The following is a 26,908-nucleotide window of genomic DNA, read 5'->3' on the forward strand; positions in this document are numbered from 1 at the left end:
GAGGCATTTGGAAAAACATGAATAAGAAAGGTTTAGAGGGATATAGGCCAAACACAGGCAAATGGGACTAGTTCAGTTTGGGAAACCTGGTTGGCATGGACAAATTGGACTGAAGGGTCTGTTTCCATGTTGTATGGCTCTATGACTCCATAACTTCTCCTTTAACTCCTCCCACTTTCTTCAGATCGAAGGGGTGGCCATGGGTACCCACATGGGCCCCATTTATGCCTATCTCTTTGTAGAGTATATGGAACACTCCTTGTTTCAATCCTGCTCCAGCCCCCCACCTACAACTCTTTTTCCAGTATATCAATGACACCATTGGTGCTGTTCCCTCTCTTGTTCTGAACTGGAAAAAGTTATCAATTTTGTTTTCTATCTCCACCCTGCTCTCTATCTCTGATTCCTCCCTTTTCTTCCTCCACATCTCTGTTTCTATTTATGGGGATAGACTGGCCGCCAAAATCCATTATAAGCCCACTGACTTCCATGGTTACCTTGACTAAACATACTCGCACCCTACTTCCTCTAAGGACTGCATCCTAATCTCCCAGTTCCTCTGGCTCTGTCACATCCATTCTGATGATGCCAGCTTCTGCAGGGAGGCCTCAGAAATGTCCACCATTTTCCTCAACCGAGGATTCCCTGCTACCAAGGTCGACAAGGCCTTTAGCCATGTCTAGCACATCTCCCATTCTTCTTCCCTCACCCGTTCCCTTCCCTTCCCTTCCACAACAATGATAGGGTCCCCTTGGTTCTGACTTACCACCCCACCAGCCTCTGAATTAGCAGGGTTGTAAGCTCCCATTTCCACCACCTGCAACAGGATGTCATGACCAGACACATCTTCCTGTGCCCTCCCTTATCAGTATTCCAAAGGAAATGTCCCTTCCAGGACATCCTAGTCCACTCATCCTTCACTTCCAACAAACCACACAGCCCAACGGCACCTTCCGCTAACGTTGCAGAAGGTGTAACACCTGCCCATTTACCTCTTCCCTTCTCAGTTATCCAAGGCCTCGAACTCAGCTTCCAGGTGAAGCAGCAATTTACCTGCACTTCGCTCAACGTAATTCACTGGATTCATTTTTCACAATGTGGTCTCCTCTACATTGGGGAGATGAAACAGAGACTGGGTGACTGCTTTGCAGAACACCTACACTCTGTCTGCAAAAATAACCATGAATTGCCTGTCACTGTATTCCCACATCAACGTCTCTGTTGCAGGCCTCACCGCAGTGTTCCAATGAGCCTCAGCAGAAGCTCGAAGAATATTTTGCTGAGGGCAATAGTGAACACAGATAGGATTGAGACAGAGGGTGAGGTCATGGTGTAAAGCCTGTGTCTTTTATTTTTCTGTATTTTTAATTGTGGACTGAAAGGAGGGGAAAAACTGTTTTAAAACCAAGGATTGCTGAAGGATTTTTACAGATTTTAAAAGCATGTAACCAAAACTGATTGTAAGTGCTGTTTACACAGCTGCTTGTTCCAACAGTAGTTGACGTGAAGTTTGCAGAAGAGCTGGAGCCGAGCGGTATGTACAAATGGAGATGCATCAGGCAGCAAGTAGCTGATTGGTCTGTGGACAAATGACCATTATCAATGGCAAAGTTCTCTGCCTGACAACAACTACTTGATTGGTTCTCAGGTAGCTGTGAACAGGTTGGGGGATGCTTCAGATCTTCACTAGCTCAGGTGCTTTCTCTGTTTTCTGCAGTAAAAAAATGCATTAAGCGTGAAGAAAATCATTTCATCTTTCCTTCAAGAGTTGTTATAAGCTGTGACTCTTTAACAAATTTTTATGATTATAAACCAACCACCCTGTACCTTTTGCAAACCAGTGAAAGCATCTGGAGAAGGTAGACATAAAACACTAGTTATCCCTCACTTGGATGCTGTGTCCTATTCTAACCTCCACACCTTAGGAAGGATGTCAAAGTGTTTGAATTATTCTCTTCAGAGATGTGAAAGTTAAAGGAAGACTTAGGGTTCAGGTATATAATTCTTTGAAATTTACATCACAAGTAGACAGTGTGGTTAAGAACGTATTTAGCACACTTGCCTTCATTACTCAAACCTTTCAATGGAGTTGGGATGTCATTTTGAGGTTGTATAGAATGTTGGTGAGGCCTTCTCTGGAGTACTTTGTCCCGTTCTGGTCGCCCTATTATAGGAAGGATATTATTAAATCGGAGAGTGTTCAGAAAAGATCCACCAGGCTGTTGCCAGGAATGGAGGGTTTGAGTTAAAAATATAGGCTGGAAAGGGTGGGACTTTTTTCACTGGAGTGTAGGAGAGTGAGCTGTGACCTTATAGAGGTTTATAAAATCATGAGGGGCATAGATAAGGTGAAGCAGCAGGGGTCTTTTCCCTAGGGTGGGGGAGTTCAAAGCTCAGGGGCATATTTTTAAGTTGAGAGGAGAAAGTTTTAAAAAGGACATGTGGGGCAACATTTTTACGCAGAGAGTGGCTCATGTGTAGAATGAACTGTCAAAGGAAGTGATGGGTGCAGGTACAGTTACAACGTTTAAAAGACATTTGGATATGTACATGGATAGGAAAGGTTTGGAGAGACATAGGCCAAATGCAGACAGGTGGGACTAATTTAGTTTGAAATTATGGTCGGCATGGACTGGTTGGACTGAAGGATGTGTTTCCATGTTATATGTCTTTATGACTCTATGAATGTGTGAAATTATGGAGGATTTTGGTGGATAGGAAGAAACAGGTTCTACCAACAGGCAAGTTGATAATGAGTGGACATATTTAATGCAATTAGGAAAAGAACCAGAGGGTAGACGAGGAAGCCTTTTTTTTAAACAGCAAGTTGTTATAATCTGAAATGCGTAAGTTGAAAATGTAATTGAAACCAAATTGTAAAAGAATTAAATGTATAGGAAATGGAAAATTTTGCAGGACCACAGGAGAGATCAGACAATTGGAACTCTTTCCAAGAACTAGCATAAACATAATGAACTGAATGGTTTGTTTCTGTGGTGTCAATGAACTTTGAGAACACTTCTGCTTTTCTGATTCCTGAATAAAATCTTTTCAACTCTAGGGTATTAATCCAACACACTGCATAATAAATTTATTAAATCAAAGGATGTAGATGTTCTGGCGAGGCCAGCATTTATTGCCTATTTATCGTTGGCCTTCAGAAGATGGTGGTGAGCTGCTTTCTTGAAAGGTTGCAGTCCATGTGATGTCAGTACACCCACATTGCAGGGAAAAAGGCAGTTACAGGATTTTTAACCCAGTCATTGTGAAGGAACATCTATATAGCTCTAACTCAGAATAATGTGTTGCTTGGAGGGGAACTTGCAGCTGGCATTATTTCCATGCATCTGCATCACTTGTTCTTCTTGGGGGTAAAGGTTGCAGGTTTGAAAGGTCCTATCTAAGGAGTGTTGGAGAGTCACTGCAGTACATCTTATTGACTGTACTCTGTCAATGTGCATTGGTGGTGGAAAGAGTGAATATTTAAAATCATAGATGTGATGCCAATCAAGTGGACTGCTTTGTACTTGAAGGTGTCAAGTTTTTTGAATGTTGTTGGAGCTATACCCATCCAGGCAAGTGGGTTCTATTTGTGCCTTGTGGATAAGGAATGTATTTTGGGGAGTCAGGAGATAAAGTTATTTAGCACAGAACTGACAGTATCTGACCTGCACTTATAGCCACCAGTGTTAATATCGTTTGGTTCAAGTTCAGTGTTGACTTTTAGATCTTTGACATTCTATAGATGTGTGTTGATTTTCAAGCATCACAATTTCATTGTGTTCTACACAGTTTTTGAGCATCTCTGTCTTTGCTTACTTTAACAGTCTTCAATTCTAGTTTGCTGGATTCTGATGACCCAGCTCCATCTTCCCAGTATCTCTCAACCTGACTACAACCTCCGATTTGTCATTCAGGTTTCCAACATCCGGTATTGGATGAGCAGAAATCTTTTTCAATTCTTTTTCAAAAAATTCAATTTTTTCAATAATTTTCAAATATTGGGAAGACCAAAACCTTTGGGTGAAGTTTCATCCTCCCTAGATGTGATGGGGATATTGACGGATTGGGTATAGGGGGTTTGGGGGGGCAGCATGGTGGGAACTTTATGATTGAGAAAGGAAAATAATTGGGCAGGATGGCACAGGTAAGATTTTTACCCCCTCACCAATTATGTTCTAGAGGATGTGTGAAATAAAAGTGCCAGTGTTCTCATGGCATAGTTATCTGCAATCTGTTCCGATAGTAAAGTCACAGTTTGTATGTGTGTGTGTGTGTGTGTGTGTGTGTGTGCGCGCGCGCGCATGAATGTATGATATTGCAACATAATCCACATCATCATATTGTGTTCCTTGACACTGTGTAGATGACAAGACGAGGCAATATACCAGATATCAGGTCGATCAATGATTGAATACGGATATATTTTGATTGACAGGGGATACCTGCAATCTTTTAATAAACTTTTGTTGCCTATCATTTATATTTTAAGGTTTTGTATTAAATTCTTTGCTTTGATGCAGTGGCTCTACATAAAAAGAACAGGCCTTTTTAGAAATTAGTATGTATTTAATTAGCTTTTTTGAAGCAAAATCCTCATCTAAAAGAACTCATTTATAGGATTTGTTTCTGGATTGAATATATTTCTGGGCCTTAAGCTATTGTCTTTGTTTTCTTTCTGTCTTAGAAGCAGAAAGGAAATGTTTCCATAGGTTGGGTTTGTCGTCTGCCTCGCTGTGTACGTGTTTGTCTTTGATAAGGTGCAGCTATGAAAAGTAACCTCAGTATGATGTACAGTGGAGAGATTCTGTGGTTATAAGTAGAATTCACTTGAAGGCTAGGCTGCAGGAGACTGAATCATGGTGGCAGGGGGACTGGTTTGCATGTCATTGTTTATTAAGGAAAAAGGTATTTTGAGTCAAAGTGGTTGCTTTTTGAGTTGGGAAGTGCCAGGTGCCCAAAGCAGTGCCAGTAATTAGACAAACTGGCATGTGGTGCTTTAGGAAGTGTTGTCTCTAATTATTTATTTAATATATAATGCGCATTTTAATGAAACCCAATTGGAGTGAGATACGGATATTGCAGACTCTAGACAGAAGGTATGATTCTGTGACTAAATTATCTTGCAACAGCAGAAAATGAGTATGCCACAGTTAATAAACATTTTCTTTCGTTGTGTGACATGCAAGTCCGGTGCTTCACAGATGTGTCTTGAGGACCTTGAAGGATATTTTGGTTAGGGCCTGAAGTTCTGGGGTTGCCTTGAATCTTGGACCCACATGTAGCGACAGCATTAAGCATTACTCAAGTTGGAGACGAGGAGAAAGTTCTCTCAGAGAATTGTTAGTGTTTGGGATTTCTGACCTCAGCCAGCAGTGAAAACTTGGCCATTGAATATGTTCAAAGCTAAGTTAGACAGATATTTGATCCAGAAGAGAATCAAGGTTTATAAGGAGCAAGCAGAAAAGTGAAATTAAGACCTCATCAGATCAGCCATGCTTTTGTTGAATGATGGACCAGGTTCAAGGGGTCAAATGACCTACTCCCCTCCCCCGGGACAGATGTAGGTGAAGTGGTAATGTTGCTGGATTAGTAATCTACAGGGACAAGTTAATGCTCTGTGGATATGGATCCAAATCCTGACATGGCAACTTTTAGTTCAATTAATAAATCTGGAATGAAAAGCCTGACTCAGTAATGATGGCGCATCAATTGTTGTAAAAACCCATCTAGTTCACTAATGTCTTTTAAGGCAAGGAAATCTGCCATCCTTATCTGGTCTTGCCATTGTGTGGGCAACATAGTTAACTCTTGTGGTCCAGCAAGCCACTCAATTCAAGGACTATTAGGGATGGGCATCAAATACTGGCCTTGCCTGTGGCATTCACATTTCATGGAAGAGCAAAGGAAAAAATAATTCTCAGTTTCTGATCTGCCAGATAGAGGGAGAGGAATTGCTGATGTGTGCTGAAGTCAGACTACCTGTACAACTGGTTTGACAATGCTTCAACAGGAACAGATTTAAAAGAAAGGTTTGTGCTTGATGGCAGTGGCTTAATTGAACAGGGTTATCTAGAGTGGCAGTCTCAGCTTCAAAATACATCAATGGAGATTGATCAATGGAGAATGGGGCAGCACAGTGGCTGGGGCAGCACAGTGGCTCAGTGGTTAGCACTGCTGCCTCACAGCGCCAGAAACCTGGGTCTGATTCCACCCTTGGGCAACTGTCTGTGTGGAGTTTGCACATTCTCCCTGTGTCTGCATGGATTTCCTCTGGGTGCTCTGGTTTCCTCCCACAGTCCAAAGATGTGCAGGTTAGGTGGATTGGCCATGCTAAATGCCCATAGTGTTCAGGGATGTGTAGATTAGGTGGGTTATAGGGGGCTGGGTCTGGGTGGAATGCTCTGAGGGTCAGTGTGGACTTGTTGGGCAAAAGGGCCTGTTTCGACACTGTAGAGATTCTATGATCTAAGAGACCATATCATGTTCTAGCTAAGGGTATTTCAATGTGCTTTAAAACCCTTTAGGTACTCATTGAATGCCATTAATGTTCTAATGCTGGAAGCAATGACAGCTAATTTGTACATAGAACACTCCCCCCAAACAACAATGTGATAATGATCAAATGATTTTTTTTGAGTCATATTGGTTGAAGAATAAACATTCACCAGAAGTCCACGCTACTTTTTAATGGAGTGAGTGCCACCTTAGGATATGTTTAAAATCTCAACTGAAGACAGAACCTCTGACAAAGCAGCCCTCCCCCACTTCTGCAATGAAATGTCAGTATATATTCATATCTCTGAAGTGGGACATTAACTCACAACCTTTTGAGTCAGAGGTGAGAGAACAATCATTGGACTGCAAACTTTCCAGAATTTCCACCGATGTCTATGCAACAAAAAATGGTTTTATACACTCTACTGATTGTGATCTATTTTGATTCTACTGATCAAGAGAGAAATGTTTCAGACAGAAACAGATTTAACGGTCGAGTCCAACATGACTCTATGGAACTGGAAGGAAAGTCACATCAGACTCAAAATGTTAACTTTCTTTTTCTCTCCACAGATGTTGCCAGGTCTGTCAAATTTCTCCAGCATTTGCTGTTTTTATTCTGGATTTCCAGTGTCTGCAGTATTTCATTTTTATTATAAGAAGTCTTTCAGGTTTGTCTTTGTTTTGCCCTTGACAGAAATCAGCGACTCCCTAAATAACTCTAAACTTTTCATTATTCACCCTTGATAAAGAAGCTTCCAACAGCTCGGGAACGAATGTACTACACAGACTGCTAATTATTAGCTACTCCTGTCTGTGGATTGGAGGACCTTCTTACTTCTTTGTATTTTTCTTGTTTATTTGTTCAGGGGATAAGGGTGTCACAAACCAGGCCGATATTTATCACCAATCCCTAATTGCTTCGGGTGTAGTTAAGAGTCAAACAGATTCCCAAGGATCCAGAGTCACATGTATACCAGACCAAGTAAAGATAATTTCCTTCCCTATGGAACATGAATGAACCAGGTGGATTTTTACAACATTTGACAATAGTTACATCATTGTCATTAGGCTAGATTTTTTGTGATAGTAAAGGGGACTGTCAATACTGTCTGTCTGCTCTGACAGCTCTCCACTGAAAATAAAGCACTGACTTCTGAAATAATGGTGTGACAGAAGCATAGAAAATAAGGGATAGGGCAGACCATTCAGCCCATTGAGGCTGTTCCACCATTCAATATGGTCATGGCTGACCCTCTACCCTAATGTGATACTACTGCTCTCTCCCCATTTCCATTGACACCTTGGAGCAGGCTCAAGGAGTGGAATTGCCCACTCTTTCTCTTACTTCTTAGTTCTCATATTCTTGGTCTCTAGAAATCTATTGATTTATTTCTTGAATATATTCAGTGACTTAATCTCCACACACCATCAAATATAACCAAAATAAAAAGGACTGGAATTTGAACCTCCCAACTTCAACCACGCACGAGTTTTAAGGAAAATTTGTGCATTACATTGCAATAGTCCACTATTCGTTACTCAGTTCATGTTTTCAAGGATTCTTTTGTGCTCTCCCTAGTTAGTGATATGTTAATTGTCTTCTTTCCCTTCTTCACCTCTCCACTCCCTCGATTTATCAGGAAGAGCAAAATTTAGTCAGCCATGGTTCCATTCATTAAGTTCCCTTCCATGTGATTGGAGACTAGGATAAGATTATTTCAATCAGACTTTCAGTCCCTTAGTTCACTTTCATGAGTTGGTTGGGAGCTCAGTAACTCTTTCCCAGTGAAATCACAGTTTGATGTTGTATCCACAATCCTTGGTTTAGTAATCAAACATTCTGCCACATTGCTATCTTTGCTAGGCATATTGACAAACCAGTAGGATTTTCCTCCTTCAGGTACTCGATGCTACTGCATGGCAGACCTTCTGGACTTGCTGTTCTTTATGTGTGATTGCCTAAGGCAAGTGTGTGCTTTTTAAATTCATTGATGAGAGGTTGGTGTCACTGGCTTGGCAAGTATTTATTGCCCATCCCTATTTGCCCTTGAGCAGCTGGTGGTGAGCTGCCTTCTTGAACTGTGGCAGTCCATTTGTTGTAGGTACACCCACAATGCTGTTAGGAAGTCAGTTCCAGGATTTTGACCTAACAACAGAGATGGAAAGGTAATATATTTCCAAGTCAGGATGGTGAGTGGTTTGGAGGTGAATTTGCAGGTGGTAGTGTTCCCATATATCTGCTGCCCTTGTCCTTTTAGATGGTTGTGGTTGTAGGTTTGGAAGGTGCTGCCTAAGGAACTTTGGTGAATTTCTGCAGTGCACCTTGTAGATGGTATACTCTGCTGCTACTGAGCATCAGTGATGGAGGGTTTGGATGTTACTGGATGTGTGTGAAGGGCAGGTGGTGTAGTGTATGAAAGCTTGGATTGGGACTGATTATGTTTGCAGGATGGGATTCCAGTGAGATTCCAACTAGTACACAGCAGCCTACTTTTGTTAATAAGGCTATTCTGTCACTTCTGAGTGCAAAGTCAACACTTATAGAGGCAACCATTTAAAAATGGGCAGAAAATAAAACTCAAATGAAACAGGGTCAGGGCTCAGCCGTGGCCTGAAATGGTAAGAGTGTCTCAGGTTTGGGGAGAGAAAACAGCCCACCTAGGCTCCTTCTCCCTCTTTTCTCAGAAGGGGCTTTAAAGCAATGAATCATTTTTGAAGTGCATTCACTATTATACTTGTAGACAAACATCCCAATGAATTTGCACCCAAAAAATCCTACAAACAGCAATATGTGAGCTATGTTGTTAGGTGAGGGATAAATGTTGCCCATCAGTGAAACTCCTCTGCCCTCTTTGATAGGGCCACAGGATCTTTCATTTTCATCTGGGAAGAAAGGTGGAGCCTCAGTTTAATTCATTACAGAGAAAACAGAAATGTCACATCCCACACTGTAGCACTCCATCAGTACTGCACGAGGTTATGTGCTCAAGTCTTTAAGATGAGGATTAAACCCACAAGCTTCCAAGTCAGACCTAAAAATCATTAGGTCATTTAAGTCATCAGGTCAACTCCTGAGCCTTAAAAAAAGGTCTTAATTAAAACCAGTGGTCTGAATCAGAAGGTAACAATAAACCATTGTGAAATTGAGCCACTGGATTCAACACATAAAACATTCACCAAGTAACTGAGCTTCATTGTTACGAATGGCAATATCCCAAATGGAATATGACAGTCTTGTGATAAGCTGAATATTTATTCATTTTTTTTGAGACGCAGCATAAAATTGCTGATTACATTTAAATAGAATATTAAAGAATCGGTTTGTGATGGGGTCCTGTATGACTACAAGGTCTTGGATATGATAATGCTGCAAAACCAATGTTGACACAGGACATTTTGTGCCATGTTGCTCAGGTAGTGATGAAATAAAAAGCAAAAACATTTACAAATCAGATATAAGTTCATTCTGACTGAGATAAGAATCAAATTGTAGTATCTCTGCTCATAATGTGGTGGGATCTTAAACTCTTCTAGCTGCAGTCATGGTGGTGCACAAATTAGGGTCATAATAGTAAATATGAACCATGCTGTACACTGATACTGATAAATATTATCATTATCAAAAAGCCACAGTTCGGTTTCAATAGAGGGGAAAGAAGTCAAACAATCCTTTCCTGTTGTAATTTTATGTCAAAGTTTCGTAACTGCTTTAAAAACCCTCGATTGGGAAATATCCGTCGATGAGAAGCCACTGTCTTCACTGCATCAAGCAGAGAAAGGTGATGATAAATCATGAGGTAGGCCAGTACTAAGGAGACTGACCGGCTGTATCCAAAAGCACAGTGTACAAAGATCTTCCCTGTGGGCGAGAAAGCAACAAAATGCTGTTTTAAATTTCTGGACAAAATGTATCATTTTGCACATTGTAGCATCTTCTGTAACACTGTATTTATAACCTGGAATGTGACAGAACAAAACCACTTGCTAATTAGACACTGATGCAGGCGAGCCGTGGGAACTATTAACCAATGCCAACAGATGGAGTATGTCTCATGATTTTCATTTTGTTTTGTGACATAAACAACAATGTTTAAAATACAGGAGGTCAACATGCAGTTATATGGCTCCACATTGAATATTTCCTGTAGATTGACCCATTAAATCCAGGCAGCAAGTTTCCCAACAGGATGTTTTATAAGTGGAGCAGATTGAGTGAATATAACCAGTGGACACAGTATTTTAAAATCTATTCACGGGATGTGGGAATTGCTGGCAGGGGCAGCATTTATTGCCCATCCCTAATTGCAAAGAGGACAGTTAAGAGTCAACCACATTGCCGTGGATCAGGAGTCACATATAGGCCAGACCAGGTAAGGATGGCATATTTCCATTCCCTAAAGGGTATTAGTGAACCAGATGGGTTTTTACTGACCGACTGACTCTGGTTATGTGATTGCCATCAGGCTTGTATAAAGAAAACTAAACTCCAGATATTTTTTTTTCTCATTAAACTCAAATGTCATGAGCTGCTATGATTGAACACATTTTGCCAGGACATTAGTTTAGGCTTCAGGGTTATAGGTCCAGTCACATTATCACTACACCAGCTCCTCACCAATATCACCAGCTCACACTTGAAAGAGCAAGGTGGGAGTTAACTTTGCTTTCCCATCTCCAGCTCAATAGCTCACCCAAGAGGAATGACCATGTGGGCAACATACCAGGAGCAGCTGGTACCTGTGAAACTATGCCCAGCCAGAGGAAGTACAGAATGGAGTGGGGGAAAGATTGCACAGAAGTGGATCAGGATCAGAAACAAAAACATAAATTGCTTGAAAACCTCAGCAGAAGGTTTTCTTCCCACAGATGCTGCCAGACTTACTGAGTTTCTACAGCAATTTCTGTTTTTGTTTCAGATTTGCAGCATCTGCAGTTCTTAAATTCAATTATATTGGATCGGGATCTGGTCTGTGAAATCTTGTGAACGTTGTTGTAGTGCTCCCCCTGCCGACCAGTAGGTGATTAACAGTCACATTTCAATTACTGTACTTCAAAACAGTAGTGTCAATATATGTTTTAAAAATGTTTGTCCTTAAAATCAATGGTTATTCATACAAGTGTGACAGAATGGTTGTATCTAGGCCAGAATCCATACACTGTATGTCAACTCCTAAAATAGGGTTAAGTCTTCCGGGTGGTCTTGGGAATTGAGGAACACCAATATTGTGGTTGGACACTGGGAGAACATTCCTTCTCTTTTTTCAATGTGAACCACATGATCTTTCACCCCCGATCAGGCGGATAAATCTCAAATTAATATCTTTCATAAAAGATGCTCTCTCTGAGATTGCCATTCATGTTGTTAATTTTGACAGTCAATGGTTTAATTTTTTGTGCTTTTCTATTCCTTGTTGGATAGAACCTCACGTCCCTCCTACAATGTCGTCTGCCCTTTTTGACCCTGCTGTGCACTGTTTTCTGGTCCTGTGACTGTGTTGAAGTATCACAATTTCACTATAGGAGAGGTCGGTTAGTTTATGCTTTATAACAAGAGTAGCCAACATTCCAAATTATAACCTGAGTGTTCCTTTAAGTACGCAGCATCAAATTATTGACCCTTTCCTGAAATCCATTAGATTTTAATTGTTGTTAATCATGCCTTCAATTCCAGGAGTCAGGTTTGGTTTGGATTTAATTTACCGATTACTGAAATCAGTTTGATGTTGTGGCCTTTCGGTGTGGAACTTTCTAGACAGAATGGACATTTTATTCCCTTTATTGATACTGTTCTTTAAGGCCTGTGTTACCTACCAATATATGATAGTGTGGTGAGACTGGCACATCCCAAAACCTTTCTAAGTACGGTAGCCAAACAATGTGTCATGCTTACATACAAAATCTTAAATGCCACAGCTTCACAGTTTGCATCACTGTACTAAAATTGACAGCTAGCTCATTCGACAGTGAATAAGGTTTAATCCTACGAATAAAACACAAACTTGACGTTTAACTTCGTCCATAGAAATATGCAGCTTTGATTAATTACTCGTGAGTGCATGACTTGATCTTTTGTGAAGTCTATAAGTTTCCTACTGTTCGTTGAATCAAAACAGATTCTGAGAATAACAAAGCTTTTATTAAAATTAAAGTACAGTTGTTAATATTACTTTTTATAGCTTGAAATAAACTTCAAAAGAACTGGAAGTAGCAGGCGGAATCTGGATGAGACGTTTTGCATGCCAGCTGGAGACTCGCACTGTCTCTATTTGGGAAGGCTCACCAAACCACAAGCCAATTAAGCAGTGGCAAGGCCAGTGATAGCACCCCCTGGGGTTGAAAGTGTTACCTACCGAGGGCCGCCAGTCAGTCAGTCAGAGACTGAGATAACACCGTGTAGAGCTGGAAGAGCACAGCAGGTTAGGCAGCATCAGAGGAGCAGGAAGGTTGATGTTTCAGGTTGGGACCCTTCTGCCTGGCCTGCTGTATTCCTCCATCTCCACACTGTGTTATCTCTGACTCCAGCAGTTCTTGCGATCTCTGAGTCAGAGACTGAAAGCTCTTTTGAAGTACTGGGGGCAGGGAGTTGTGCAGGGTGGAGGTCATGAGCAAAGGTGTTCAGGTGGATCTGCTGAAATGTCAAAAATGTCAGAAAACAAGGCAGTTGTTTCGGTAGATAGATTTGATTCACTATTCAGTCTTACCTATTTTTCTAATCACCCTGTTCAGAGATGTTATTATACACCTTTAGAGCTGGTGGGGCTTGAACCCAGATCTTCTGGCTCAAAATAGGGTCACTACCAGTGTGCCACAAAAGACCACATTCCCACTCAATAACTACCCAGTCAATCAATGAATCAATGATTAATCCCAAACGCGTACTCAACTCCTTGCTAAATTACAAACTTCCCTCGTCTCTTTAAATAAAATTTTTGAAAATATATAATTATTAACTAAAACTAATGTAAATTAAGATAACCTATAAAAAACAATTTTTCTTCGTATTCCATACAATGCAATCAACAATTCATATTTCCCCTTTTTTCTTTAAACCATCAACAGCAACATTTTTAGTCACAAACAAACCTAAACACAAGCTGTTTTTTTTAAATGTTCCTTTAACTCCTCATACCACCTGGCATCCATCTTTGAGGTTCTTCAGTAATTTCGTGGAGTAAGCACTTCTATGAAATAATCTAACAACTGGTGATTTGCAACAGCCCATATTATTTTGGAAATCCTTTTTCTTTCTAATATTTCTTTGATGCTAGAAGGCTGATCCTCAACATTTTCTCAGTGATGCCCTTTGTCAAATGTACCTTGTCCCAAAGAGAACAGTTGTCCACATAACGTTCTATGGGCAGACTTTTCTGAGATTGCGTCTTGCATTTCCTTTAGAACATTGTTTATGTATGTCCCTGTATCTATACCTTCTTCTAATGCCAATATTTCAGCAGCTAAGATACTTTTAAATCCTATAGTTTGGCTTCTGAGAAAAATGGACAACTTTTATTGTTCTTTCTTCCTGAGACTATGATAGATGACCCTGCTGTACTGAGGTAGCCATTCTAAAGACTGGAATACACAGCATCATTAAAACGGATTAACATTATATTTTCTATGACACCGAAGGCTGTGAGATTTATTGTACATTTTTCTGAATTTAATTTCTTGAATGTTTTATTCACTCTTTAAAAACTTCCTCAACAGTAGCCTGTTTCATTATAGTACTGAATTCCAATATATTATGGCTGGAGTCTAGTTCAGAACTAGAACTTCATCTGCAGATGCCTACTAAACAGACAACAACAAGAGGACACAGTACACCCTAACACACTGGCCACACTGCCCAACATCAAGAACATATCAGAACTGACAACAAGACTCCTAAGACCACTAGGAATCATGTGGCACACAAGCCACTCTACAACAAACACTCACAAGGATTAAAGACTCTATTTCCACAACATGCAGAACCAACGTAGTTTACAAAATACTATGCCACACCTGACTGCCACAAGCATTACATCAGACAGACAGGAAGGAAACTAGCCATCAGAATACATGAACATCAGCTAGAAGCAAAACGACATGACGAACTTTCCCTAATATCAGTACACTCGGACAGTGAAGGCTATCAGTTTAACTGGGACAATGAAACCATAGCAGCCCAAGTCAAACATAGATGTGCACGGGAACTCCTAGAGGAACGGTTCTCAACCCATAATTCAATCAACAAACATATAGAATTGGACCCTATACAAACCCATAGAGAACAAAACCGGAAACGACACTGCTCACCCTAACGGACCAGACAGTATAAATTCCAAGTGGAGTAGAATAACATCGCTTCATCGGAGGCCCCACTGATGATGTTACCTAGCATGGTGACGAAATGTCTGAACGAGAACAAGCCAGCTCGGTGAGCAAGTCAACAACCTCACCCACAACCTGAGCTACAAATCTTTGCTAAAACTTTAGAAAGTTTTTGAGCTTTTTTGAGCTCCTGGGAATGACAAAACTGCATTAAAAGCTTTTGACATTCAAACATCTTGATGAAAATCATGAAGAATTGATCAAAGTGAGGTTTTTTTAACAACAGAACTAACTCATCAACAATTGGGACAATCTACTTTTTCAGTACAGCGTAACCATTACAGAAATCCACTATCATTTGGATTTTCTGCTTTTTGGGTAATTGTCCCATCTGTGTTTGTGTTTTTACAAATTGACTACTTAGTCTTAAATTAACATTTGAATATTGAGCCCGTGGTTACAGTGAAGTCACATTTTACATTGCAAACTATTACAAGCATTGAACTTCAACAGCCAAGGGGCACATTGTCAATCAGTCTTTTCTTTAGCATTAATAGTGAATGTAATTAAGGCTGTTTTGGGGTAGAAATGAATTCTGCTTTGTTGTAAATCCAGCCATATATTTTCTGTTGTACACAACTGTTGCATGGTTTATGAAGCACAATTTTTTTGACAGGACCTGCTGTATCAAAGTCTGCTGTATGTATCCTAACTAAGTCCCATCCACCCATCACATCCACATTGCTTCCTGGTCCTCTATGACCTCAGTTTTAAAATTTTTGTCCTTGGTTTCAAATCCGTCCTTTGCCTCAGCCTTGCCTACCTCTGTAACCACCTCCTGCCCTTCCCCAAACACACATCCAAGATATCTGCAATCCTCTAATTCTGGTCTCCTGCATCCCAATTTCCTTCACTCAATCATTGATAGCCATGTGGCTAGCTGCCCTATGCATCCCAAATTCACTCTCTAAAACTTTTCTTTAAGATGTTCCTTATCCTTAACTCTAATCAACTGTTGTTTGCCTGTCCTGGTATCTCGAAATGTGGGAACCATTGTGAGAGATGGATTTTAGCCTTCAGGAGTCTGATTCAAGCACAGGTAGTCTGTAAATTGGGGAGGGGGTCTTGTTTTACTTATTAAGAAACAACTCCAATGCCCTTTCTTTCAACTAATTCTAACGTCCAAAATTTGCCACTTTTGTGCCACAGGTATGACCAGATCATATAGAAGGCTGTTTAAACTCAAAAGGTTCCTGAACATACACTTCCAGAAGAGATCACTGAATATATATTATCGATGGTGACCCAATTGGACAGGCAGTGCCGTAGTGGCAGTGTCTGTCCTAATAGTCCAGAATCCTGGATTGACATTCCGGGGACATGGGTTTGAGTCCCACCATGTCAGCTGGTGAAATCTGAAATCAATTAAAATCGGAAATAAAAAGCTAACCTAATGGCTACCACGTAACTACTATTGAATATTGTCAAAGCTCATCTGGTTCATTTGGTCCTTTAGGGAAGGAAACCTGCCAACTATACCTGGTCTGGCTTACATTTGACTCTGCACATACAGCAATGTACCCTCTGGACAAGTGAGGATGAGCAGTAAATTCTGGCTTAGCCAATGATGTCCACATCCCGTGAACAAACGAAAAAGAAATTTTCCTGTACTTACCCAAATTGGTAAAGCCAAATGTGGAACTCCTGATAGATGTATAAATTTAGCACTGACTGATTCTAGGAAGTTAGGTATGAGGATAAAACCTAGGACTACATATAGTTCAGTTTGAACAACATTATCCACAGCATCTCTTTTTATTATCTTTGTAATGCAATTAAGATTCAAGCCAGCTTATAGGACTATTTGACATGCTAGAATGGTCTCTTACCTCCTAATATATCGACTGCCTTATGTATATAGTCACTTGCAGAATAGAAATAGGCAGCAATGTCAAAATTTGGTACGTCATGAGCTGCAATACCATAATAATCCACACTGGGACCGTAGAAATCTTGGCATCCACTGGACGCAACCTGTTTGTGTGCCGCATTTAACACATGAGTGATACCCAACTTCCAAAGGTGAAATCTGTCATGAGCTATTGTCCTAATGAAGCAAAAGATATTATAAAATACTTCAAGAATGCACAAACATGTTTACAATGTTATTGGATTATCCTTCTCTGTACAGTTGGCGAGGGGTTGTGCTTGTCAATGTCAGGGAAGCCACTTATGAAAATGGTTCAGTTTTCCCAATTTCGACCCAATTGTGTCAGCATCAAACTGGCACTCCTCAGGTGCAGTATTCCTTTTACGCTCACCAGACCACGTTACCAAATATTCTTCCTTGTACCAGTTAGGATTTTTCTGAGGATGAAGCAGAGATTTACCAGAATGATCTTACAGTGAGAGGTTCTAGCTTGAATGGAGGTTAGATTAGAGAAGGTGAAATTGGTCTGCATGGAGCACAAGAGATTGACAAGTTCTTTGATAGTGGAGTCCAGAGGTTATGATGGGCTTGGATAAGGTAAACAAGGAAGACCATTCCTGAAATGATGATGCAAGGACTATGGGATACAGATTAAATGTTTTGTGTGGGGAGTGATGCAAAGAAGAACTCTTTTACTCAGCCAGTGTAATAGTCCATGGGCACAGGTGACAAATGATTATAGAAGGAAGTTGGACGGGATCTTGAAGGGAATAAGTTTGAAGGGAATAGGCTACAGGGATGGAATGGGGAATGGAACCTACTGGATTACTGTACGAAAAGTTTGCATAGATGTGATGGACTAAACAGCATCTTTCTCTGCTGTAATAACTATATAATTCTGTATCATCATAGTTTACCGGCTATTTGAAGGAATGTCAGTTGGTCTTAAGGTCTCCACAGCCAAAAGGGAACCGTTTTAAAAATGTCAAGCGATCAGCACACCAGTCTGGATTGAATCAATTCAAGTCTTGGAGCTAAAACAATTGTCCTAGTTTATTCTTACACTCGACACATGATTCAAAGTGTTTAGTGTAATGTTTCAGCTCTCTATCACCCATGACACTCCTACTTTGTTGAAACATAAGTTTGCAGGTTGCGGTTCATTGGTTAAGCAGCAAACCAGACACTTCCCATCTGTTGTTGTATTTATTGTTACTTTTGCAGCCTGGTGTTCCCTTACTCCCTTTGACATACATTAATTATAAGAATACTCAAGTAATTACTCAAGGAACCTCAGGGAATCATTAATTTACTTATCTCTCAGATGCCGAGTTAAGAAAAAAAAATTCCTGAAATGTAACTCCACTGAAGGATGCAAACGTCCAGCTAATGTTGAGGGTTGTACAAAAATGTTTTGTCACATCACGGAGGCTCAGTGGTTAGCACTGCTGCCTCACAGTGCCAGGGACCTGGGTTCGATTCCAGCTTCAGGCGCCTGTTTGTGTGGAGTTTGCATGTTCTTCCTGTGTCTGTGTGGGTTTCCTCCGGGTGCTCCAGTTTCCTCCCACAGTCCAAAGATGTGCAGGTTAGGTGGATTGGGCATGCTAAATTGCCCATAATGTCTTGGGTGGGAAATGCAGGGATAGGGTAGGGGGTGGGTCTGGGTGGGATGCTCTTCAGAGGGACGATGTGGATTCAATGGGCTGAATGGCCTGCTTCCACACTGTAGGGATTCTACAATCCTCACCTCACCTCCATCCTGCCAGCTTCAGCTGATCAGAAACAATAAGGGCTGCTGATGCTGGAAGCTAGAGTCAATAAATGTGGAGCTGAAAAAGCACAGCCCGTCAGACACCATCTGAAGGGCAGGAAAGTCAACGTATTGGGCCGAAACCTTTCGTCAGGACTTGGGAGGGGGAGGGGAGCCCAGAAATAAAGAAGGAGGGGGGCGGGGCCCATGGGAGAATGAGTGAAATGGAGATAGGTGGATGCAGGTAAGGGATTATTGTGGTTGGTCAGTGGGAAGGGTGGTGTGGATAGGTGAGTAGGAAGATGGACAGGTTGAGGGTGGAGAGATTTTGAAGCTGGTGACGCAGATAGGGGGTAATTGTAGGGGGCAAAGGGATGTTTAACTCCCCCTGCTGGTGAGAAGAGAGTTGCTGGGCAGGTAAAATGGGAAGGTTTCGCTTCTTGTTCCATTCTTGCCATCTCTGATTTTGAATGTATTGATTGAACCAGCAGGTGAGGTGCCCTGCAGTTTGCCTCAGACATAAATGTCTATTCTGGTCCTAAAATGTTGGAAGGACAATGATTGCCTTGTAACTGTGGCCCACGTGGGAAAGCGACTGTGGCTATTGCACTAAGCTGAACAGAAACGGATCTTAAAATCTTTCAGGAGCAAACTACTTCAGATGCTGGAATCTCTATTGAAAACAACAAATGCTGGAAATCACAGCGGGTCAGGCAGCATCCATGGAGGGAGAGCAAGCTAACATTTCCAGTCTAGATGACTCTTCATCAGAGCTGACGTGAAGTGATGAAGTGACTTCATGTCAGCTCTGCTAAAGAGTGTTAAAATTTTTTGTTTGCATTCTGTTTTAGCCCACAATACTGGTACTAAAAGTTCAAAGAAAACGTGTCTCAGGATTGGATAATTTAGTAAAAGATTAAGCTAACCATACAGTGAGAATTCAGAAGCCTTGAAATAACTTAAATGACCCCACCAGCATACAACCAAACAGCTTGAAGTTTAGTGGGAGAGATAGTAGGAACTGCCGATGCTGGAGAATCTGAGATAACAAGGTGTAGAGCTGGATGAACACAGCAGGCCAAGCAGCACCAGAGGAGCAGGAAAGCCGACGCCTCGGGCCCAGACCCTTCTGAGGCGTCAGCTTTCCTGCTCCTCTGCTGCAGCTTGAAGTTTAGTGATAGATTTGACAAGCTGGAGACATTTTAGCTTCTCTTACCAGCCCACTCTGTGCCACCCGCTCCTCACATGCTTTTGTATCATCAATGTTACTGACCTTGCCAACAGTGTTTCTGCTGTTTGAAGAAGTACTTACATATCTCCTATGTATAGACTAGGCCAGACCTCGTCGATGCAGCTGAGCGGAACCCTGTTATGGCGTAAGATTTCCTCCAGCTCCATGACTGTAGGCGTTTTGGCATTTGGGCTGGAATTTTTGGAAAAACTGGGATTGCCACCGGTTTGATTTGCCTCCTTTGACATCACTATGATATAGGTTTGTTTAGTTACTTTTGTGGTTCTGAAGGACTGCTCCCAGTTGACTGTGTGGAGTTGCTCCCTGCCAGTTTTTGGACCATCTCCAGATGATATGATGTATATCAGCAGGTGCACATACTGAATCTGCTGAGCAATGATATATTTTAATTCAGTAGCTCATTCGATCTTACGGGTGCCAAAATAAAACACCATGAAGCAGACAATGAAAGTCAGATTAAGTCAACAATTTTCAACAAGATCCTCGTATTTTCAGTTTGGTAACAAAATATTGGTGCAAAGTTCTCTCAGAGATAGGGAGAGGAATTGTATTCTGGTGGCATGATTGGAGGCAGGGAGTGTATTCAATCAGTTCCCCCCATGAGTTCCCACTTCCATCAAAATGAAATTTGGGTCAGGAAGGCCTGTCATTGGATTTCCCAATGTCTGTCAAATGGGACCGTTAAGTGGACAAGTAATGAGCTTTGTAAGAGCCTTGTCTCTGCTACAGCAGAGTTGGCATCCTGGAGTGTGTCATGCACAGCTGGTAAAACAGTGCAGGATGCCAATGATCACCTGGAAGCCTCCCTCATCAAAGACACTCATTTGACTAATTGAGGGCTCCAGTATTGAGTATTGAGGGTGGGGGTGATGGGACAGCTGAGACCCACTCTCTCGACATGCTGCCAACAGCCCCAACTCTACTGCCTGTAACACCTACCCTGTGAAAACCCTTCCTGTCATGAGTTGGCGAGGGTTACTCATCATTCCTTGGCCTCTGGTGATGGCAGCAGCCATTTCAGTCACACGCACACACTCACGCATGCACACTTGCATGCAAGCGCACGCACGCACACACACACGCACACTCGCATGCATGTGCGCACACACAAACACAAACACACTCACGCACGCATACTCGCATGCAAGCGCACGCGCACACACACACAAGACACAAATATTTCAGGTGAGGAAGAAACAAAGAAGGTCCATTAAGCACACTTCTGGCACCAGACCAGATTCCAGGCATTGCTGAGATGTTTTCCTTCAGTTTCCTTTTCGTTCTTTTTGACTCCTTGCTAAGGACATGGAGTTGTGCAACCATAATTCTCAATTTACCATTGAGGATTCACTCTTTCAGAGTCCTTGAAGGTGTTTTTCCTTTTTTTTTCTCAAGAGGCTAATTTGTAAGGAAAAAAGAGAGGAGCCAGCTGCTTGGAATTTTGTTTACTTCTCCACTCACAGAAAAGAGAGGCAGATGGATGATTTCTGCTTCATGGGCTGGATATTACTGCTGTATTGTCCAAACACAAAACAATAGCCATTCGCCCAGGACTCAATCAAGAAATTGTTACTATGCTGAGTTCTCCTCAGCACACACAACTAATCCAAAGCTTGTACCTGTGCAAATTTTCCCCGACATGCACCTTGGAACTGAGGTGTCAAGGAGTCTCCTGAGCACTTGAATAAGGCAACATTCAATCAGTAAAGTTTGTGAAGAAACATAAATGATTTTTTATGGCAAAAATATACTTTATTCATTAAATTTTTTCTTTATGTACATATGGGGTGGGGGGGGAGGGGTGCTGGTGTAGGTGGGTACTAAAGCAGTTCTATACCTTGTTTGCATATAAAGAGCAAACAAAGATTGGAATTTGACTTTCCCTGCAGTTGTGACAGGCCAAAGGCATTTCTTACTCGTGCAGAAGCTATATACATACATTTGAGGCAGAGAGAGCGTTTGATAACTGAACAAACCTTGTTGAATTTTAACAGAAAGATCTTAGACAGTGGTCTTCCCCCACAGCTGCCCCAAGCTTTACTGCGTCCCTCAGCACATAGTCCTGGACCTTGGAATGTGACAGTCTGCAACACTTGGTCAGGGTCAACTCCTCTTTCCGAAAGACCAACAAGTTCTGGGCAGACCAAAGTGCGTCTTTCACCGAGTTGATGGCCTTCCAGGCAAAGTCAATGTTTGTCTCGGCTGTGTCCTGTAGACTGTAGAGCAGAGAGTCTTGTGACACAGAGCTGCTTGGTACGAACCTTAGCAAAAACCACTGCATTTCTCCTGACCTTCTTTCCGTAGGAATATTCCAGGAGATGTGTGACACTCTCTCCACCACCATGACCCCCGCAATTTCGAGGGCAATATGCGGTGGCAGAGAGAGTCTGGGTGTAGATGAAGGATCTCACAGGTAATGCCATTCTCATCACCAGCCAAGCTACATCTTGGTGTACAAATGATGAGATGGCAAAACAGCAGTCTACCCCACTGAGCTCATTAATGATTCCTCAACTGAAGTCATTCAGACTGCAACAGATTTGATGATGACTGACATGAGCCTGATGTTAGATGCTGAGAAGATGCAAAATCAAGCAAAACATTTTATTCCTGTCACTTCCCAAGAAAAATGCTCAGTGCTGGTGACAGAGATCATGCCTGGCAAAAAACAATCCTCAAGGAGTATGATTGTAAAAAAAAATGTTGGTTTCACCAGTAATGCAATTACTGTAAGTGAATGAAAGTGTCCAATGTAACGCTCAGTTGAAGTATAGACTCTATAAACTTCAGCACATTTACTGGCAGATTGTGACTAAACGTGTGCACACACAGGGGAGTGATGGCCTAGTGGTATTATCACTGAACTGTTAATCCAGAGACTGAGGTAGTGTGCTGGGGATTTGGGTTTGAATCCTGCCAAGGCAGGTGGTAGAATGTGAATGTAAAAAAATATGGAATTAAGAGTCTAATGATGACCATGAATCCATTGTTGATGGTTGGGAAAAACCCATCTGATTCACTAATGTCCTTTAGAGAAGGAAACTGCCATCCTTGCCTGGACGGGCCTACATGTGACTCCAGACCGACAGCAATGTGGTTGACTCTGAACTGTCCTCTGGGCAATTAGGAATGGGCAGTAAATGCTGCCTAGCCACTGATTCCACATCCCATGAATGAATTAATTAAAAATACAGATTGAAGAGTGGTACACACAATTCCATGGAAGTTACCAATGAGATCGGATAACCAAAGTCCACAGATTTAGGACACAGTCAAAAGAAATTGCTTGGTTCAGAGAACCAGGACATTGTCAAACAAAAGAAAGTTACTTACTTCAGAGATCCAAGGTGTTGCAAAAAAGAAAGAACCTGTTTGAACTGGACAGTTATCCTCTGCAAAGGAAATCAAGAGATTAAAGGTCTTCTAGATATTATTACGAAGCTTAGGCCAGTATCCTGTCAACAAGTCACCCTTTATTTACACGTAGAGAGTCCTTGACTCTGATCCAGCTCCCTCAGAGCCAGCTCTCAGAGTGAGCAGATGTCTGACACCCCTGTCAGTCAGGGCTCCCTGATTGGACCAGATTAACAGCCACAATCAGGGAACTCATATTCTATGAGGTCCACCTGGCTGACATTGTTACAATCACTACAGGAGCAATTGTGTGTTTCAGCAAGAAAGATGTCCTGAGTGAAGGAAATCCAAGAGATAAAATGTCCAAAGAGTTCACAGATGTGCAGGTTAGGTGGAATAGCCATGGCAAATACAGCCTTACAGGGATAGGGTAGGGGCATGGGTCTGGGTGGGATGCTCTTCAGAGGGTTGGTGTGGACTCAATGGGCCAAATGGCCTGCTTCCACACTGTAGGGATTCAATGAAAATGTCTCCCAGCTTACAGGGAGTTACAGACTTTCCACTGACAAGAATAGAATTAAAAATGACAGTTTTCAACACAGAGACCTATCAATTGTCTGAGCTCAAACAGAATGCATTCTGGCAGAATAATGAAACTTCCAGATCACCTGATTTTGTGAAGTTAGAGAGTTGAGAGGAGATGGGGTAGAACTAAATATAATTGTGTACACAAATGTATAATATGCATGTGGGTGAAAAACTTGGGGGAGATGTGTAAAGGTGTAAGGGTCTAGAAAGGTTCATGCTGAGGTGTATGTTAAGCCCTGCCCTGTCACATAGATGCAGGCAGGGGACCAGCTTTGGATCTTGAAGGAGTAAGACATAACATTGAAATCCCTCTCCGTCTCAGTAAGAATACCTGTCATATCGATGTAACTTGTACTGAGTTGCTTTAATGAAATAAACTATATCTTGTATAAGATAAAAGGCATTTCTCATTCGACTACCAAGTAGTTCTCCTCTACTACATGCAACCAAACAGGCCCTGTTGATTCCTACCAGGAAACAGGGTACACTATGATGAAAAAAGATTAATCTTATAACACTTCCCTCCTCCTCAGCTCAGGGATCAGACACCTCCCGAATTGGATCAAGCCCTCCCTCAGGGTAGAGATTGAGCCACCTCCATGCTTGCACTATCTATGAGCCTCTGTAACTGCAGACTCTGTACTTGCAGCTCTGCCCTGCTCCCCATCTGACTGGAAACCAAGTCTGTCAAATTTCGTTTTCTTTTGGGCTGAGATCATATCAGAAGAATAAGCCTCATTCTGTATCGTCAGACTACACAGCATCTGAGGAATTCCATGTATCTGGACTGAGACTCTTTCCCCATCACATTTTTTAGGCGCAGGATCAATGGTTTTGAGTTACTTTCCTTCAATGACAACATCACAGCTCGCTGACTGAAAACTTTCTACACATGATTCCATCATCCTTTTGAAAGTCACCACGTTCAGGGAGAGCCATAGGCTGCTCTGGCATTAGAGCTTAACCTGAGCATCACCACATTTCAAGTGAGGTTTGGGAAGGCAGGGCCTTTACTGTAATTTCAACCGGTACAGGAAATCAACCCAGGCTGTTGGTGTCACTCTGTTGCGAATCAGCCATTCAGCCAACTGAGCTAGTCAAACCCCATGTCTCATTGATGAGTTAAATTGACTCAAGCCTTCAATTATCCAGTCACCCAATTTCCTAACTCCGCCAAAGTGAGTGATTGTGTGCTGTTTCTTTACTTCACTAAAGTTGGCATTCTATAAGCTAATGTTCCATGTGTTTAATTACAAAGTAATGATACAGTCCGAACAACTTGTGGAGGCACATTACTGCCTCCCTTAGACTATTTACACATTTTCCAAACGTTTAGAAATTTAATCTTGGATTATAGATCCTAAAGCCGGAGTTTAACTCAAATCTATTCAATAAGAAAAGGTTAAACTTGGTGTCTGAGAGTCTGTTTCTTGTTAGGCAGTTTATCCCCACCTCATATCTGGATGAGTGATATTACATTGGCAGCCCTCAATCCCCATCACAGTTTGCATTATAAATGACAGGGAAATCCTGTCTTCCAATAGAATGTAATGCAAGCTATAAGACCATAAGACATTGGAGTAGGAATTAGGCCATTCAGCCCATTGAGTCTGCTCCACCATTCAATCATGGCTGATAAGTTTCTCAACCCCATTCTCCCGCTTTTTCCCTGTAACTCTTAATCCCCCTGACAATCAGGAACCCATCTATCTTCGTCTTAAACATACTCAATGACCTGACCGCCACAACCTTCTGTGGTAGTGAATTCCATAAATTCACCGCTCTCTGGCTGAAGTAGTTTCTCCTTATCTCCATTCTAAAAGGTCTTCCCTTTACTCTAAGGCTGTACCCTCGGGTCCTAGTCTCTCCTAACAATGGAAACATCTTCCCAACATACACTGTCCAGGCCATTCAGTATTCTGTAAGTTTCAATTCGATCCCCCTCATCCTTCTAAACTCCATTGAGTATAGACCCAGAGTCCTCAAATGTTCCTTATATGTTAAGCTTTTCATTCCTGGGACCATTCTCGTGAATGTCCTCTGAACCCGTTCCAGGGCCAGTACATCTTTCCTGAGATATGGGGCCCAAAACTGCACACAATACTCTAAATGTGGCCTGACCAGAGCCTTATAGAGCCTCAGAAGTACCATCTCTCAGATTTACATCACTGCTTTCATATTCAAGTCCTCTCAAAATAAATGCCAAAGTTGCATTTGCCTTCCTAACTACTGACTCAACCTGCAAGTTTATCTTGAGAGAATCCTGGACTAGAACTCCCAAGTCTCTTTGCACTTCAGACTTCCAAATTTTCTCCCTATTTAGAAAATAATCCATACCTCTATTCTTTTTACCTCACACTTTCCCATGTTGTACTTCATCTGCCACTTCTTTGCCCACTCTCCTCACCTGTCCAAATCTTTCTGCAGCTTCCCTGCATCCTCAATAATAACTATCTTTGTATCATCTGCAAACTTAGCCAGAATGCCCTCAGTTCCTTCATCTAGATCATTAATGTATAGAGTGAAAAGTTGTGGTCCCAACACTGACCCTTGTGGAACACCACCTTTCACCGGCTGCTATCCTGAGAAAGACCCTTTTAACCCCACTCTCTGCTTTCTGCCAGAGAGTCAATCTTCTATCCATGCTAGCACCTTGCCTCTAACACCATGAGCCTTTATCTTACTCAGCAGCCTCCTGTGCGGCACCCTGTCAAAGCTCACACTGTAAAGTGGTACTGAAGGGCTCCTTCATATAAAACCTGAAACTGAGAGTATATTTGCTTCCTCAGGTGGCTGGACGTTAAATGGTCTCATAACACGATTCGAAGAAGACCAAAGGTCACTTTCTTGCTAATCATTGGTCTCTATTTTCTTTCTACATCACTTTTCCCTTTGGTCCTGTAAAACTAACTCCTTTGTCATTCAATCTCTCCAGTTGTTCACCTCTCACTGATCCTCCTCTTGTCCTGCGGTTAGTGCAAAGTACGCGAGCAAACAAAACTTTGCAATCAAACTCCTGATCATGGCTTATCTTCGTCATTGCGCCCTCCTGCTACACCTGCAGCTCCCTCGGGGCTTGTTGTCCCTCCGCTTCTGCAGATGGCGCTGTGTCTTGAGTTCACTCTCCGAGTTGTGCGAGACTTGTTATCCCTCCGGTGCTGCAGGTGGCGCTGTACTTGGGGTTCCCAGTGGGTGTTGTGCAGTATTTCTGGCCCTCCGG

The 26,908-nt window shown here is 41.9% G+C and overlaps 2 protein-coding genes across 5 annotated transcripts in view; both read right to left on the reverse strand.

Annotated features, from left to right (window-relative positions):
• Positions 1–26,908, reverse strand: part of LOC109936756 (adenosine kinase) — a 503,574-nt gene that overhangs the window by 259,996 nt on the left and 216,670 nt on the right. The window lies entirely within an intron of this gene.
• LOC109935012 (dual specificity protein phosphatase 13-like) lies at positions 9,878–26,772 on the reverse strand. Its single transcript, XM_020533691.2, has 6 exons — positions 26,632–26,772; positions 23,080–23,138; positions 21,723–21,962; positions 19,807–20,111; positions 16,704–16,921; positions 9,878–10,360 (listed from the first exon to the last, which is right to left on the reverse strand). Exons 4-6 carry the CDS (start codon positions 19,971–19,973, stop codon positions 10,161–10,163), a joined length of 585 nt encoding a protein of 194 aa, XP_020389280.1. The 5' UTR covers positions 19,974–20,111; positions 21,723–21,962; positions 23,080–23,138; positions 26,632–26,772; the 3' UTR covers positions 9,878–10,160.

The sequence above is a fragment of the Rhincodon typus genome, chromosome 34 (assembly GCF_021869965.1).
Source record: "Rhincodon typus isolate 14 chromosome 34, sRhiTyp1.1, whole genome shotgun sequence".
Lineage (NCBI taxonomy): Eukaryota > Metazoa > Chordata > Chondrichthyes > Orectolobiformes > Rhincodontidae > Rhincodon > Rhincodon typus.

Bases quoted from the DNA above. Each gene is read 5' to 3' on its own strand.
- LOC109935012 (XM_020533691.2), bottom strand. From the start codon at position 19,973: ATGTCAAAGGAGGCAAATCAAACCGGTGGCAATCCCAGTTTTTCCAAA. The intron at 16,922-19,806 runs GTAAGTACTTCT...TTGCTTCATTAG, and splicing joins AGTCTATACATAGGAGATAT to GACAATAGCTCATGACAGAT. The intron at 10,361-16,703 runs GTAAGAGACCAT...TCTCGCCCACAG, and splicing joins GGCAGTCGATATATTAGGAG to GGAAGATCTTTGTACACTGT.